The 16,991-nt window shown below is 38.2% G+C and overlaps 1 protein-coding gene across 2 annotated transcripts in view; it reads right to left on the bottom strand.

Moving 5' to 3' along the window:
- Nucleotides 1-1,018: 1,018 nt before the first annotated feature.
- Nucleotides 1,019-16,991, bottom strand: part of LOC146328058 (transmembrane protein 87A) — a 35,262-nt gene continuing 19,289 nt past the window's right edge. For both annotated transcript variants that reach the window (XM_084716896.1, XM_084716895.1), the window contains exons 14-21: nt 14,741-14,847; nt 14,598-14,656; nt 12,240-12,343; nt 12,086-12,159; nt 10,494-10,555; nt 10,133-10,185; nt 10,014-10,044; nt 1,019-1,525 (exon numbers count right to left, since the gene is read on the bottom strand). In XM_084716896.1, the coding sequence (XP_084573022.1) occupies nt 1,484-1,525; nt 10,014-10,044; nt 10,133-10,185; nt 10,494-10,555; nt 12,086-12,159; nt 12,240-12,343; nt 14,598-14,656; nt 14,741-14,847 (532 nt within the window). In that variant the 3' untranslated portion in view covers nt 1,019-1,483. The remainder of the gene's footprint in view (nt 1,526-10,013; nt 10,045-10,132; nt 10,186-10,493; nt 10,556-12,085; nt 12,160-12,239; nt 12,344-14,597; nt 14,657-14,740; nt 14,848-16,991) is intronic.

Genomic DNA, 16,991 nt, shown 5'->3' on the forward strand with positions numbered 1-16,991 from the left:
ATCACCAGGGGTACGGTACCGTACTTGGAGAATCTGGGCTCAAATACTTCAACTACATTTTCACAAGCAGGTTAAGTCAATCAATGTCACTGTTGCCCTGGTTACGGAGAGGCAGTTTATTAAACATCACAAAATAACAAGCTTTCTTATCTTGAAATAACAAAATAATAAACTCAGTATCTTGAGGTAACAGTTTTCCAAGCATGGCCGTTCTCAGCTTCTGTAGTTTGTTGGGAAAAAAAAACTGCAACAATTCTTTGACACAGACACAAACAAAAAGTAAAACAATAAAATTTGATAATTTTCAACTTAAAGGAGAAATATCTAAAACCCTAGTCTTCAAAAATGAGACCTGCAGTCCTGATGCAGAGTTGAAGCTGTATATGGTGTTTTAATTTCCCCTCCACTGTCAGCAGATCAGCTGTTTATAACTCTGTCAGTTGTCTTTTGATGTAAAAGTATAGTCTGTTGTCCTGAAAACAAACTCCATTAGCACTTTGCTCAATTTAACAGTTATAATCATCTACTCCTAAAAGATCATTTATTATTTATTCAGACTTATTAACAGACATGAAGTCATTCAGAGAAAAATTCAGCATTAATTTGAACTCTAATAAACAATAACAGACATTCCAAAGCAGAAGCCTGCGGCTGTAGAGTTGTTGTTGGAGAAACCAGTTATTTTCTTTACGTTTCTTTAATCTCTGCTGACATGTCTAAGTCATTTAATATGATAAATAAACGACATATTTCTCCTTTAAAACATGAACAGTCTGTGTGTCTGTTATCAGAATGTGACCAGTTTTAATGGTTCAAACTGCACTGGAACCAGAACTGGACTAATCTGGATCCAAAACTCCAATACAGTAAGAGTGTTAAAGTAATTCATGTATTCATTCACATCCATGATTTTTTTTTAATTTCAGATTTTTTACAGGTTGAAAGGAGGATCCACATGAAACCCACTCAACAGGTTGGCTTCAGGTTAGTCTGCCAACATCAAGGAAAAAAAAAAGTGACAGGGAAAGCTGTTGTCGTGGCAACAGAGAAAACAAAAATATTTGCAAAATCACATTTCCACATGTAAACAGTGAAAAGGCAAATGAGCCACTCTGTAGCAGAGAACTTCATTAACATCGAATTTGTCAAAATATACTGTATATATATATATATATATATAGAAATATAAATACAAACAGGCAATAAAAATAAAAAATAAAAAGGCTCTGTGTGCCGCTGTGATCCATATTCCCCCCAGTGTATTTACAATCAAGGCTTACAAAGCTCATAAAGTCAGGGATTAAATCACATACTGACACCTCCTCCATCTATTCCCTCTTTCATCCATCAGTTCGTCTCCTCATGTGCATTTAATCGTCATCATTTCACTTTTACTCCACCTTATACACCACCGACATGAACCTGTATCATTTATCCATCTGCTTCTGTCCTCCATCCATCCGTCCGTTCTTCCTCCTCTGTTTTACTCCATCTTGGACATCTCAAACTTAGTCGTCATAGTTTCCTGCAACAGAAAACACACCGTCACCCTGAAGAATGTTTTTCTTTTACAGCAGCTGAGAAACGTTTAGCCCGACCGTCTGATAGTGGAAACTTGATCTCCCACTTCCATACTATAACAATATTTCAAAAAGTATTCAGATTCTTAAGTATTGTAATCAATATTATGATTTATTGTTATTTTTGTTTGCTTTTTTAACACTAATAAGCTGAATCCTAGAATGTGTACATCACAAGTCATAATTCTGTTAACAATGCAAAGAACACAGCAGTTTTTTTTTTCAGTAGCGTCACTACTACACTGCATATGAAAGTAGTGAATCAAATATTTTTTGAAGTAAACTTTTCCCATTCCCGCTCATCAAGCTGGTGCCAGAAGATAATAGTAAATAAAACATGTTATGCATTTAAACCTGGTCTTAAGACCTGCAAAGTGGGAGTGGCCCTATAACTCAGTTGGTAGAGCGTCCGCTCCACGTACTGAGGCTGTCAGTCCTCTGCAGCGCCCGCTGGTTCGACTCCCGCCTGCGGCCCTTTGCTGCGTGTCACCCTCTCTCTCTTCACCCTGTTTCCTGTCTGCTCTTCAGCCGTCCTATCCATTAAAGGCAAAAAAGCCCAAAAACATATATAAAAAAAAGCCCTGCAAAGTGGTGTGGAACTGGTTTGTAGCTGCAAATTTTAACAAATCATGGCTGAAATAAAATTCTGTGAGTATCTGACCAATCAGAAATGTGCAGCGCTGCAAGTCCCACCTCCAAACTTCCTGTACTTTTGGAAAGTTCTTCCCCCCGAACAGGAACTTCTTTTAAGGGTAAAATAAAATAATGTCCCTGGAACTTAATTTAACTCTTCTTTTAATAAGGTTCTTTTACTCACATACAAAGCTTTGTTTTTTTATCACCAACAGGAGCACTGGGATCTTCTGAAGATGGTACTTTAACTCTTTTTTTAAATAACCTACAAAACAAGTTTAGTTATTACACTCCAACACTGTGGAACGTTCTGCTCAGTTACAGCAGACGGGAGCTCTGTTGGCACTTTTAAAACTCAACTGAAGACCAACTTATTCAAACATTTTAATGTAGTACATTTCTACCTCGTTCTGTCACTTTTACTACCTTTTACTACTTTCTAATATTTTTTTTAAATGAATTTATGTATTTTTGTCTTGTTTTTAATCTGTTTTCAATGACACACTGTAACGCACTTTGAGTTCCATGTTGTGTATGAAAAGTTCTTCATAAATAAAAGTTATTATTATTGTTGTTGTTTTAATTTATACCCTGGACCCCGCAGTGTAAATGCACCTAGTTCTTCCAAAGGGTCCAGTCCCCTGGGGATAGTTAGAAACATGTCTCCAGTCCATCATTTTTGTCCCACAAGAATTCATTATGGTTCTAATGTTGCTCCTTGTCTTTTAACAAAACAACACCGGTCAACACGAGATCCTGCAGCTTTTAAGAAGAGCATGTTTGAGTGTGTTAGGCTCAACCCTGACCCAGTGGATGTTATATTCATGTTCTCACTGAAGGTCCAGGTGGAACAAGATTTATGTTGGAGGTTGACTATTTTGTTCTCTGCTCTCCCTCCATCTTTAATCAGTAGCGGAAAGTTTTCATGGATGCAGTCTCTCAGTATTTCAGACTTTCTGACTCACACTATACTTTAAGTTTACGTTAAGATGATTCCTTTTGTTGCAGACATGATGGATGAAAAGCACAAACAGACAAGTGACAGATGAGATCACTGCTGACATGAAGAAGCCAATTTGTCCGATTTGAACAAGAAGTCTGTCCTGTAGGACAGTTACCTCTGCTGCCTCTGGGTTTCAATACTCATTTAGCATTTTAGGCAGACTGATGGAGAAATGTGTCAGGTAGGCAAAATGTCAACAAGCTCTTCCATTTCTCCCTGTCTCTTCCCTAACAAAGGTCTCTGTGGTTATTTAATTACATCAGAGTCTGGCTAAAACTTACGAAAGACAGATACAGATAGGAAGGAAAATCATTAATTTCTCTTTAGTCACCTCCTTAAAATGTAACTTAACACAAATCATTTTTTAATTAGTGAATTATGCAGACTTTATTAGATGGACTGACTCTGATCCAAGTCCATAGCATTTATTGTAACGACCGAAATGTCTTTTTAAAGTAGATGGTATTTACACCTGAGTTGGAAAAGCCAATGTGACTATTTACACGCAGCAGTGTATAGCCTAGTATGGCAGAGACATGCACCCAGGTGTCCGTAGCCAACAATGCTATTTGCACTCCGAAGTTTTAATTAACTATTCCCTTTTCTCTTACTACAAGATCAACAAAAATGCAGCTTGACAATTCATGTTTGCTGACTTGACACACAAGTGCTCATTAATGTCAATGAGCGCTTATGCGACACAACACTGGCAACTCAGTGACAACGTAGCTACGTTTGACCATTTTGTAGCGTTGTGGTGACATGTGACAGGATAACGTTGTATGATGAGTGGGTCTGATCATATCTCATGTTAAGTTGTGTTTTCTATGTGTGACCTGTCTGAATTAAAGCACAATGTCAATTTTTTTATTATTATTATTGTTCTTCCAAAGGGGCTTCAGAGATATGATATATGGTGTGAGGTGCAGACAGATTCCTCATAAATTTCTTTGGACTCTTGCCCAGTGCTGGAATGTGGCCAAATATGGACTTCTGCTAAATATTCGTGCTGGTATATGTTCATAACCTGACACCAATAGAATTGCACACAGCCAAGTGCGTCCAAAATGTGACGCCATTAGATTCACCTGGACTCAGGCATATTTGGGCCTGACAGCATTATTTCCAGGTCCAGTCGGAGGTTCTTTTGGAACAGTAGGTGGTGGCTTAGCCAAAGCCCTCGGGTACTTAAAGGGACCTTCAAATGATAAGAAATCTGTCCCGGACTCACTGTGAGGTAGGGCGCAAAGATGGAAAGTACAGTACTACAACCGCTACGTCCTGTCTGCCTGGTATACAACCGACTGAGCTAACATTAGCTCTGGATGTAGCCAACTTCATAAACTATATTATTCACAAATCTTATAACCCGACCTGACTGTTCACATTTCACCAGGAATTATCTTTACTGACAAGATCGTAGTCTGTTTTTAATGTAATAGAGTTTGGGGAACCCTGAAACACTTTTCTTTGGTCATGTCTGGAAGGGAACCCTTGATTTGCGAAATTCTTGCAAGGGTTTTGTACGTTGTTTTTTTCATTGTGATGTTAACATGATCACTCTTGTGAGATCTTCTGCAAGTCTGAGGTTCCCTTCAAGACTCAACCATCAGTCTCTCCCTCCTCTGCTTGCGTCAATTCGACACATCTGTGGTCTTCTGCCTGTGTCATCAAACACAGCTGTTACCTGATTGGCTGAACTTTGAAAGGTCAGCGGCAACTGAAGTCAATAATTTGAACTTTGCGCACAGCAGTCAGCGGCTGATTCGAGTGGTGCGCTACGCCGAGGGTAGTGGTGCCGCTTGGTCAGGCACCACCGCTCTCTCCATAGGAAAACGATGGGACAGCCAGTGCAAAGTGTTTTCACCGGGGCCTTAAGAAAGAGCTTTGGGGAGCTGAAATAAGCCGGTTTCTATTTCTGTTACTGTTTGTACCAATAAACTATTTGACATCAGATTCTGCTTGACTTGACTACTTTCTGTATTTTTGAGACACCAACAAGAAGTTTTCAAGGTGATTTTGACTGTTGGCAAGAAATCCAGCCTTTTCTCTGGTCCAAATCTGGACATTTCTGATAACCAACAGTAGCAATGTCGCACCACCAGTCCCTCTGGTGGTGAGATGTCACTGTGCCCCCGTCATCACTCCTGAAGATCTGGCTGCCACTGTTCCGTATCTACCTGGCGCTGCTACACCTCCGGCTGCAACGTCAACTCCGCCCACTGCTACAGCTCCAGCTGCTGCTTCTCTCTCTGCCTCTGTCACCGTCTCCTGGGACGCCTGGCTCCGGCTCGGGGCTAAACCCAAAGCCCCGGTCAGCTCTACTCCAATACAACTGGAGCCATATCCACAGCCCTGGGTTGTTGTTGGCGACCAGAAAAAAAGGGGGAGATTCTCCTGCCCACCTGTCCATGCTTCTGTAATCCAGGACATCCAGGCAGTAAATCGATATGACGTTCTCGATTTACAGGAATTCCTTCCACTGACTGCGGACATGGAGCCTCCATCTTCCAGAACAAACCCACAATTTCGGTCACCTGTAAACTTCACCACGCGCCCGCCGCGCAGATGAGCATCACCTGGTGTGGACGAGCCGGGTGGAGCCTCCCTCCCGGTTCACACAGCCTGATCACTCTCAATCGCCTACTTTACAATCGTGTTTGTAAAGAATTAAGAAATGCAAAAGCTGAATATTACATCTCAGTAATCACAGAGGTCAGAGGGAACCGTTCTGCAATATGGAAACAAATAAATAGTTTAATAAAGCCACTGGGCAAATCAACAACAATATGTGAACTCAAAATTGGGAACCAGCTGGTTTCTGAGAAAAAACAAATTACTCATGCATTGAACAGTTTTTTTGTTTCCTCTGTTGAGGAGCTCGCCAACACCTTTAAAGATCCCAGTGTGGAGCGATCTGTCCCAAAAAATGTGTCTGCCAACATCTTTACATCAAAACAAATAAATCAGACCTGGCAAGTCCTGGCAATAATAGATAAACTCGCTAACAGTCACTCAAAAGATCTCTTTCACCTGGATACTGCCTTTCCAAAAAAACACAAGAACACTTTGGTAACACGTCTCACTTATCTAATCAACCTTTACATCACTAATGGGATTTTTCCCAGTAAATGGAAACTAGCCAGAGTCGTACCCATTTTCAAATCAGGAACAGTTGATCAGGTGGGTAACTACAGGCCCGTTAGTTTATTACCCGTCTTTTCAAAGGTCCTGGAAAAAGTCATTGCCCATCAGTTGCTCAGTTATGTAGAATCAAATAATTATCTACATCTCCTACAGTTTGGCTTCTGTCTAAATTATTGACTGCTAACTGCTTTCTTATAGAACAGCTCAAATTATCATTTGATAAAGGTTTAAGTCTAGGACTAAAGGTCTAGGTCTTAGGTCTTAGGTCTGGACCTAAAAAAGCTTTTGATACTTTAAATCATGATATCCTCATTCATAAACTCTCCAAATTTAATTTTGCCAACAAAACATTACATTGGTTTGAATCTTATCTGTCTGACCGACAGCAGTGTGTTACTGTTAATAATGATAATAATAATAATACTGATCTTTTTTAAAGACTAAAACAGGAGAACCTCAGGGTTCTCAGGGTTCTTTTTAGCTTGTACATGAATGATTTATCACAGTCATGTGCTGGAGCAGGTTTTCACATGTATGAAGATGATACAGTTATACATGTATCTGGTAAAACTGCTCTGGCAGCTTCCATACAGCTGTCATCCCACTTACAGTTCATCACAACATGGTTTGAAAAATCACACCTCACACTTAATGTTAAGAAAACAGCAGAAGCTAATGCATTAAATCTGAATATTAATGGACAACATATTGAACAGGTCTCAGAGGTAAAATCCCTTGGCCTCATATTAGATTCCAACCTAAAATTTGACAAACATTCAGATGGTGAGCAGGGTTGCAAAAGCAAACTTACATACGTTTAGATTTATCAGAGATTGTCTCACATTTCATGCTGCAAACAGTTTCATTCATACTTTTCATATCTGAGTTACTGTGTGACCTCTGGGTCACAAGCAGCATCTACAATAACCAAACCTGTCATGATGATATACGATCCAGCAGTTAAAACTCTAGACAGGAAACCAATAAGATCACATCATTGCCATGTTCTTCAGAAACTAAATATGTTAAGTTTTGATCATTTCATTAATCTCGCTAATCTCAAACTCATCCATAAATGCCTACATAATCAGGCTCCTCAGGTGCTCAGTGACCTTGTGGTTCCACTTAGAGCTTCAGGCTCAGTAACACATGGAGCATCCAGTGGGAATTGTAAGGTTCCCCTGTGTAAATCCTCATTTGGACAAACAGCTTTTTCTGTCCGTGGAATTGACATGTGGAATTCTTTACCTGTAGAACTCAAACTGGATCCTGATTTAGATCACTTTAAATTCAAATTGAAACAGTTTTTGAAGAGGAATCAGTCATGTAGTCATGAATAATTTGGTGTTTCTTACTCTATGGTTCTAATTATGTTTTGTAATTTGTATCTTGTAGTGTCCTGTATTTCTCATTGTTTGTGCTGCAGTGTTACTTGTGTTTTGTTGCTGAGTCTTTTGTATCTTAAGGCCCAGCAACTTAGCTTAGACTATAAATGCTACGGCGTGGCATTGATTTATGCTCCATACTCCATACCCTTTACAAATAAACCTTAAATAAATTAATTAATTAATTAATTAAAGCTGAAAATGGCGACAGAAATAAATATGTTTGCAGATTTGACATATTTCTACAATTTCAATCAACAGTCAGTTGTCTACCTGAAAGTGACTGTTTTTAGTACAACGTCACCTTTTCAAAACCTCCTGAATTACTTTGGTCTGAGAGCCACAGAAAGACTAACAAAGTCAGAACATATAAAGAAAGTTTGTTGTTGTTGTTTTTCCCTGTCATCAAACTGGCTTTCTTCTGTTCATTTGAATGTAAAAGACAGAAATAAGAAGAGCTGGGAAACGAATGTGGCATGAGGAAATAAAAGTCTCCTGAAGAAAACAAATGCAGTCCTTTAAAAAAAAAAAAAAAAACAGTCCTTTTTAAATTAAAAATATTTACTTGTTGAACTATTGAACTATATTGTCTCATTTACATTTATGTATATGATGATAAATGATGATTTGATTTAATTAATTAATCGATTATTTATTAACTATTAAATAAATCGCCAACCATTTTGATAATCACTTAACCATTGTCTTTTTTTTAAAGAGAAAATATCCAGATTCTCTCATTTTAGTTCTGAACAACATTTTTCACTATTTTCTGACATTTTATGGACCAAAACAACTAACTAATTCATCAAGAAATTAATTGTCAGATTACTCAATGAAAATAATCCTTAGCTGCAGTTCAAATATTGATCTATATTGCTTTCCATACATGAAGGTGAACACTACATATGGTCAGTAATTATGATGAATTACATAATATGTCATCAAAGGGATAATGGGCAGATTTATTGTCTGATTTCTACCTAATTTAACAAGAGGACATTACATAATGTCCCATAAAGACATGAGGGCCTTAAGGTAATTATTTCCCCTTAATTTCATCCTGTAATAAGGGAGATTCATTACACTGTTATCATTCACTCCTGCAGTTTAAAACTATGAGTTCATCAAACAGATGTAAAGGAAGCAGCATTTTAATCTGAGCCAATCAAAACCTCTCTTCCTTTCTTTGGTCCTCTTTTTTTTTTTTGACTCTTTTACTTTTGACTCTTCTCACCACAGACAGACTGTAAAGACTGTAAAGGACATGCCAGATTGCAAGGACTTAATATTTTCTATGGATTTTAATATCCCTCAGTGTTCACACAGCAGCTTACGTAAGAAATTGATTTTATATAAGAGGCACTTTGTTGATTGCTAGATCACCTAAAAAGGTTCAGCTTGGAGACCAAAGAGTAAATAATCTGGAAAATGGTGGAAAAAGCTCCAGAAAACAGTCACAGACAGAAAGCAGCTAAATCACAAATCAATAATAAATATCTCATGTCTGGTAAAACAGATTCTGACTCATTTTAAAAGTTTTCCTATAGTTTCTGTATTTATGTGTTTAAGATGATCGTTAAAAGGTGCAGCAGCACCAACACTACATTTCACAACCCTGTCACATTGTTCTGCTCGCCATGACAACAGACAGGAGGATAAATAACAGTGTGATGTAACTATGGCAACAGCAGCTCTCTGCAGAGTGTTTGTCGCCCTCTGCTGCTCACAATCATAACTACAACAAGTGTGTGTTTGAGTGTGTGTGTTTGAATATGAGTGTGTTCCCCACAAAAGTCTTGAGTCAGATTTTTTTTAACAATTTCTCTCAGTAAAACAAGTTATTTGCAGCAAAAATGTCTCATTTGTGTTTAAAGTTCTACAAACACTGACATGTTGATATTTTACCAACGCCATCATTCTCTTTTTCTTCAGTGTTAAATTTAAATCTGTGCAGGAGCTGAAAAGGTTTAGAGCTGAAACTAGTGATCGTTATCATCATCTGTTGATTATTTTCTCGCTTCATCGATTATTAATCGATTAGTGATTTGGTCTGTAAAATGTAAGTAAATGACGAAAAATGCTGATCACTGTTTTCCAAAGTCCAAGATGACGTCCTCAAATGTCTTGTTATGCCCAAAACACAAATATATTCAGTTTACTGTCATAAGAGAAATACCTGAATGTTCTCAGTGAGAATCTACAGTTTAATCTTACTGATGACATCATAGTTTAATGATGAAGTGAGGAAACCAGATGACCTACCTCATCAGAGTCCAGCAAGGGGGGCAGGGCACTGTGAGGTGGAAAAATAAAAGACTTAAAGTAGTGAAGATTTGAATGATTATTAATTTATGATCAACTGGATACTGATGAAGACTTACACATCTGCCATCGATGAAGGGATGTTCTCTTCGACCCATTTCAGATCCTCATCCTGGAAAATCAACGAACTGATGATTAGATATCAAGTCATTTACTCTCCAAGAATTTATTTTTAAAAATTATACTGCGTGCCAGAAACAATGATGTCCCGCATACTTAAAGACAAAACTGAGTTACTAAAATAACATGAAAGGACATTTTGACCACATTCAGTCTGGATCAAAATGACAGTTCTGTTAGAACAACTACAGTTTAGATCTTCAGAAGTGTCATGTGACTCATTTTCTCTGAAAACAGTTTTCAGAAAATTCAAATTCTACTTTTCACATTAACATGACAAAACATTTTATCGTCACTCACCACTTTGTTGGGTTTGATCAAACCATTGGTCTCATTTTTCATGCCCCTCATTTTCATCCCCTCTGGAAACAGGAGTGAGACACACAGGAGTGAGACACAGAGGAGTAAGACACACAGGAGGGAGACACAGAAGAGTGAGACACAGAGGAGTGAGACACACGGGAGGGAGACACAGAGGAGGGAGACACACGGGAGTGAGACACAGAGGAGTAAGACACACAGGAGGGAGACACAGAAGAGTGAGACACAGAGGAGTGAGACACACGGGAGGGAGACACAGAGGAGGGAGACACACGGGAGTGAGACACACAGGAGGGAGACACACAGGAGTGAGACACAGAGGAGTAAGACACACAGGAGGGAGACACAGAAGAGTGAGACACAGAGGAGTGAGACACACGGGAGGGAGACACAGAGGAGGGAGACACACGGGAGTGAGACACACAGGAGGGAGACACACAGGAGGGAGACACAGGAGGGAGACACACAGGAAGGAGACAGATGGGAGGGAGACACACAGGAGTGAGACACACAGGAGGGAGACACACGGGAGGGAGACACACAGGAGGGAGACACAGGAGGGAGACACAGAGGAGGGAGACACACAGGAGTGAGACACACGGGAGTGAGACAAACAGGAAGGAGACACGGGAGTGAGACACACGGGAGTGAGACACACAGGAGTGAGACACACGGGAGTGAGACACAGGAGTGAGACACACGGGAGTGAGACACGGGAGTGAGACACACAGGAGTGAGACACACAGGCGGGAGACACACAGGAGTGAGACACACGGGAGTGAGACACAGTCAGTCAGTGAGACTAACTAATTAAATAACAAACTAACAAACCCATTTTCCAAAGTAAACTTTAAGCACTTTCCAGGTGAGTTTCCAGGTTCAGCACCTTACAGCTGCTGGTTAATGACTTGTATAATATACAATGTTTACACTCAGAGTAAGAGGGTCCTGTTTCATTTAGTCATCACAACAGATCAGATGTTATTGTATTTGTTAAATACTCAGTATTTGTTAAAAACTTTGTTCTACTGCATTCTGTTATTTCTGTAAAACAGACTGTGGTTATGACGCAGTTCTGATCAGAGACACTGGAGGAGCGATAAAATTATTTTAAAATCAATAAAAATAAAAATTATTGCCTTTTTTGGAAAGTAACCGTATAATAAGCAGGATAATGTACAGTGAAAAGGTCAGTACTGTGAAATAATGAGCCTGTCGATGTCATTAATAACTGAATGAATCACTGTACATTATCAATAAACAACAGTCAGAGGTAGTATTATGAAAGTTATGAAATGTCTTCAGCATTTTATCTAAAATCCAAGCACTTTTCAAACACTGAAAACATTACGTTAAATCCAAGTGTTTTTAAGAACCTGTGACTGAACGACTAACCAACTAACTAACAGACTAACTAACCAATTAACAAACTAGCTAAATAATTCAGAAGACACTGATGATGGTAGAGAGATCAGACAGAAATAACACAGGAAGTGAAGGGAGCAGGCAATGAGTATGTAGAGAACGTAGAAAGAAGAGGAGGGAGGAAGTAAAGGACGAAGATTTCTGACCGAAAGCTTCATTCATCATGGGCTCCTTCTCCTCTTCCTCACTTTCTTCATCCAACAGCGGACTGAAGGCGTACCTGACAGAGACAGACAGATAAACAGGATTTACTTCACTGTTAAAAACAGACAAACCCTGACACCCCCCTCAAGCCCCTACCTCTGATTATTGGCTGACGGTCGCCATAGGAACATAATGACCAATAGGATGGTGGAGAACAAGAAGCGCCAGAACGCGTCATCTATCCACAGCTCCCTCCAGTCCTACAGACACAGAGAGACACATTATTAATGAAAACAGTACAGAAACATTCAGAACTCTTCGTTTGTGTCTCCTGAATATCTCCTGACAGAATTTAGAGAACACATCAAAGAACATTCAGAGTTTGCAGAACCCACACTTCAAATGTCTATTAATGCTCATATATTGTAACAAAGAGTGACAACATCCTTTCTTGGAGTTCATATAAAGATCATAGGAATAATGTGATGCTGCTGTTACTTTCATCTACAGTTTTATGTCTGTAATGAAGCTTTCAGCAGAACTGCTGTCTGTTTAACATATTTTGCTGCATAATATCTGATAAATGATCATTAATGAATATCTTCCTTGGTCATGTTTCATTTTATTTTTCAGTGAACTTTCTCAGTCACTGTACAGTCTGACTTTAGAGGCACTATTATTATTATTATCATTATTATCATTATTATTATTATTATTATTATTATTATTATTATTACTCTGAGCTGGATGAAACACCTTAGTGACTACTTGTACATGTAATGTGGGAAAATGATGCCATTGCTTCCATTGGTAGTTTTATTGGTGTTGGATAATTGTTAAGTGGTTATTGTAGTTTAGTTATTTTGTCTTTTTTTGCTTTGGATTTTTAATTGTTTTACATTATGATGTAATATTTAATCATGTGAACCCCAGGAAAAGTACCTGCTATCTTAGCTGTGGCTAATGAGGATCTAAATAAATAAATTAATTAAATAAATGAAATACTAGGGCTGTCAAAGTTAACACATTAATAACATGTTTACAAAAATTCATTTTAACGCCACTATTTTTTGTTTGACATGCGATCAACATACATTCTGTTATATTGGCCTGACCAAGACTTTGAATCAGCAGCTGGAAATTAATCAGCTCGCAGTCTGTGGTGCCTGATATTTTACTCCATGTCCAATTTGTGTACTTTTAACTACTTGATTACTTCCTGCTGATTGATGGTAACAGTGAGGGAGGAGAGAGGAGCTGCAGAGAGGAGGGAGGGAGGAGGAGCGAGTGAGTGAAGTACCAACTGATATAAAAACTTTATTGATGATGAATCCTGATGTTACTGTACAGTTCTGTGGTTTAAACACTACAGATTAAAATATCTGTCTCTGTAAAGACCAAACTGACAGACACTCGTCTCCTCCATGAAACGTTTGTCTCTGAGCTGCATTATTGTAAGTCATGATGAAGAGTCCAGACTGTGTCTGTCCTCTTCATGTCCTCAGTGTGTGTCTGTGTGCAGTTTACTGTCTGCTGTGGAATAAAACATCCTCACTGATGGAAATGATCCTGCTGCATTAATACAAAAACACTGTTTCATCATTATACAGACTGAACTGAATAAAGGAGAGGATTTTTCTCCTCAGAGGACCAGATTTTATTAAAGAAATAAACTATTATTAACAATAATAATGAAAAAGAAATAAATAAATACTTATAAATAGTGACCTTTTCCTAAAATACTGCTGGTTCTGTGGTGTTTGAATTTTAAATCTGAAGCCTGCAGTGAACCATAGAAACTTCTACTGATTTTTCTATTGAAGTTTTTAGTGTGTTATGGGCCTAATGTTAAATTGAGCAGATCAATATGTTCATCTGTGCCTGATGGACTGATGGGTTTATAATATTATTATATGAGCATATTTTTTATGCTAAATGCAGTTCCTCTGAGGGTTTCTGGACAATATCTGTCATTGTTTTTGGTCAATATCCCTTTAAGGTACATTTTGAATAAATAAAAAACGTGCAATTAATTTACAATTAATCGTGATTAACTACAGACACTCATGCGATGAAATGTTTGAATCGATTGAGAGCACTAATAAATACATCAACAGATACATGGATACCTTTCACACTTGTTAAACAGTGTGGAGTATTAATCACTGGTAAAAAACAAACTCATCCAGAAGTTCTTGCAAAGGCTTCTTTGTTTTCCCCAAGCTAACATTATTTTTTCAGTTAACCTTTTGATAAACCTGAAATACAATACAAATTAAATGAAAACCAACACTGTCCTGTACTGGTTAGAAAAGACTAAAATCGACTAAAACTACATTTCAGATGACTAAAATAAAACTGAAAGTAAACTTTATTATAGTCAAAAGGCAATGACTAAAACTAAATCTAAATTTGTTGTCAACATGAACACTGAGAGTTTGAGCAGGTTTAACACTGAAACTTTCTGACAAATGGAGTTTATCCTAAACTTCATCAGAACTCTCGGGTACTTACTGACTGACATTTAGTCATCCTGAAGGTCTTGGTGATCCAAATGATGAAGATGACTGACGCTGAAACACAAACACACTGTTAATACAAGAACTGGGTTTCAGACAATAACAGTAAAATAACAGGAACAGGTTCTTTTGTCGTACCTATGACAGCAAAGATGAGTGTGTTGGTGAAGTGTCTGTAGAGAGAGAGCTTCACCACGTTCCGCCTCAGCCTCAGCAGCTTCATTGTCTGAGCCAGACTCACAAAGATGTGACAACACAGTCAAGGAACATCAACGAAAGCTAAAGGGAACACTAGCAGCTGGAGGAACTCTATGATCACTGTGATCAGTACTGATCAATGAACATGTGTAGAGTTAAATACGTTTGATGTTATATGATTAGAATTCTGTTTATATTCATGCATGTTAAAATGTATCTGAAAATTAAACAATAAAATCCCAAAGTCTTAAAACTTCACAAGAAAATATGACCTCATCATGACAGAGCAGTTTACAAAATTCAAATAAACAAAACAGTGTCTGTTGAACCAAAATGAATTATTAAATAAAACAGTAAAAGAATTGATTATTGTTTGATCCTCTTCTTTGGTGGCATTTTAAAATATTTTCCTTTCACTGATCATTCTGGAAAAAAAAAGTCTTGTTTCCAATCTCGTCTGAGCGTGATAAACAGCAGCTATCATGAAAGTTTATTTATTTGTATGGTGTCAGCACAGCGAGTCCCCAATGGTCACAGGATTGGCTGATTTGACGGTATGTCACATGCAACAGTAGAAATGTCCACCGGTACAGATTTGATGATACTGTTTCCATCGCGGGAGCAACTGTCATGACATCATATGAAAGTGTGACTTCAGCAGGAGGACCACATTCTCACATGATACCAGAGGGACAGTTGGTGGTCGTAGCAGATCATTGGAGATCTCGCCACCTACAGATCATTTGGGAGATTTATGCTAAATGAAGAAGCTGTTTGAATGCAAACAACTTCTGCATGTCACCAAGACGTTGGGTTGGTTCTGCAGCCCAGGTTATTTTTTTTTAACTCCACACATTTAATAATAAAAGCTGGAGATTGTCCTCTGTCTCTACTGACCACAGTGTTCAGAAACTGACCTGTGAGTCCATTAGCTACCACAGAAGAAGAGAAAACATGGAGGAGGAGGAGGAGGAGGAGGAGGAGGAGGAGGAGGAGGAGGAGGAGGAGAATGAACTGGAGCAGCAGGCATCTCAACCAGACTGGTATTTATTTAAATCTGTCAACCTTCAAACCTGAACCACTTGAAATTATTGTTCTCATTTGGAACCTTAAAGTTTCCATTTTAAAGAACATCAGTTTCACTGTTTTAAGTTCAAGAGTTGTTTCATGTGAGGCAGCGGGCTGAATGATTTAACGAAGTGTCTAATCGTGATGATTTTGATTGATATTTTATTTGTGATATGATTTGTGATACTAGAGGAAAGGATAATTTTTACGTCATTATTCTCATTTTCAATGAAAAACATTAAAACGATGATGGTGTGGTTTTTTTTTCAGGGATCTGAACTAAACAAAGATGTTTTGTTTTCTTAAGTCTAGAGAATGATGTGTTGGTCAGGAGGATTGTGTGTGTGTGTGTGTGTGTGTGTGTGTGTGTGTGTGTGTATACATATACACAAATATACTAAATATAAATAAAGTAACAGTAGAGACAGAGAGGAGGAGACACTACAGTGATGTTAAGTTTAATGTACCTGCTCTCACAGTCACATGACGTCTCTGTGCTCAGACTCGTGTAAATATATATACATATATATTTATACACACATACATACATTTTCAAATTCTTCATGAAAAGATCTACAGATCTATTTTATATTAAGTGTGATATAACAACCACTCATCCCAGACGTGCTAAACGCCGCAAGTTGGCATAAAAGAGAGACAAGAATTTCTGCTGATTCTGTCTTTTTGATTCGTTAATTCAAAAGGAAAACTAATTTTAATCAATTTTCAATTTAATACTGAAACTGTGACACCCTCTGATACAGAATAGAAGATTTTGGCCACTGACCCCTGATCAGTCATCATGAGATTGAGAAAATGTGAAATCGATCAGTGTTGATCATTTTTGACAGCAGCCACATAAGTTTTTATTTACCACGTCTGTAGTCTTGATTGAAATCTGCGTGGTGAGGATTGATCTTTTTGCTGTTAAAGCAGCGCGTCACAATGACTGAGACCATGAACACGGAATCTCATCTGTGCAGAAAACCATGACTGGTGGACTTTTAGACAGTGAGATTTCTTTGGATTATTTCTATCATTCCAAAATGGATTTGTTGCTCACAATGCTGAATTATCAGGGAGAAATACAGTGCAATTCTGAAATGTGTGCAACATCACTATT

This window comes from Lutjanus erythropterus, chromosome 4, assembly GCF_056507025.1.
Source record: "Lutjanus erythropterus isolate fLutEry1 chromosome 4, fLutEry1.hap2, whole genome shotgun sequence".
Classification (NCBI taxonomy): domain Eukaryota; kingdom Metazoa; phylum Chordata; class Actinopteri; order Lutjaniformes; family Lutjanidae; genus Lutjanus; species Lutjanus erythropterus.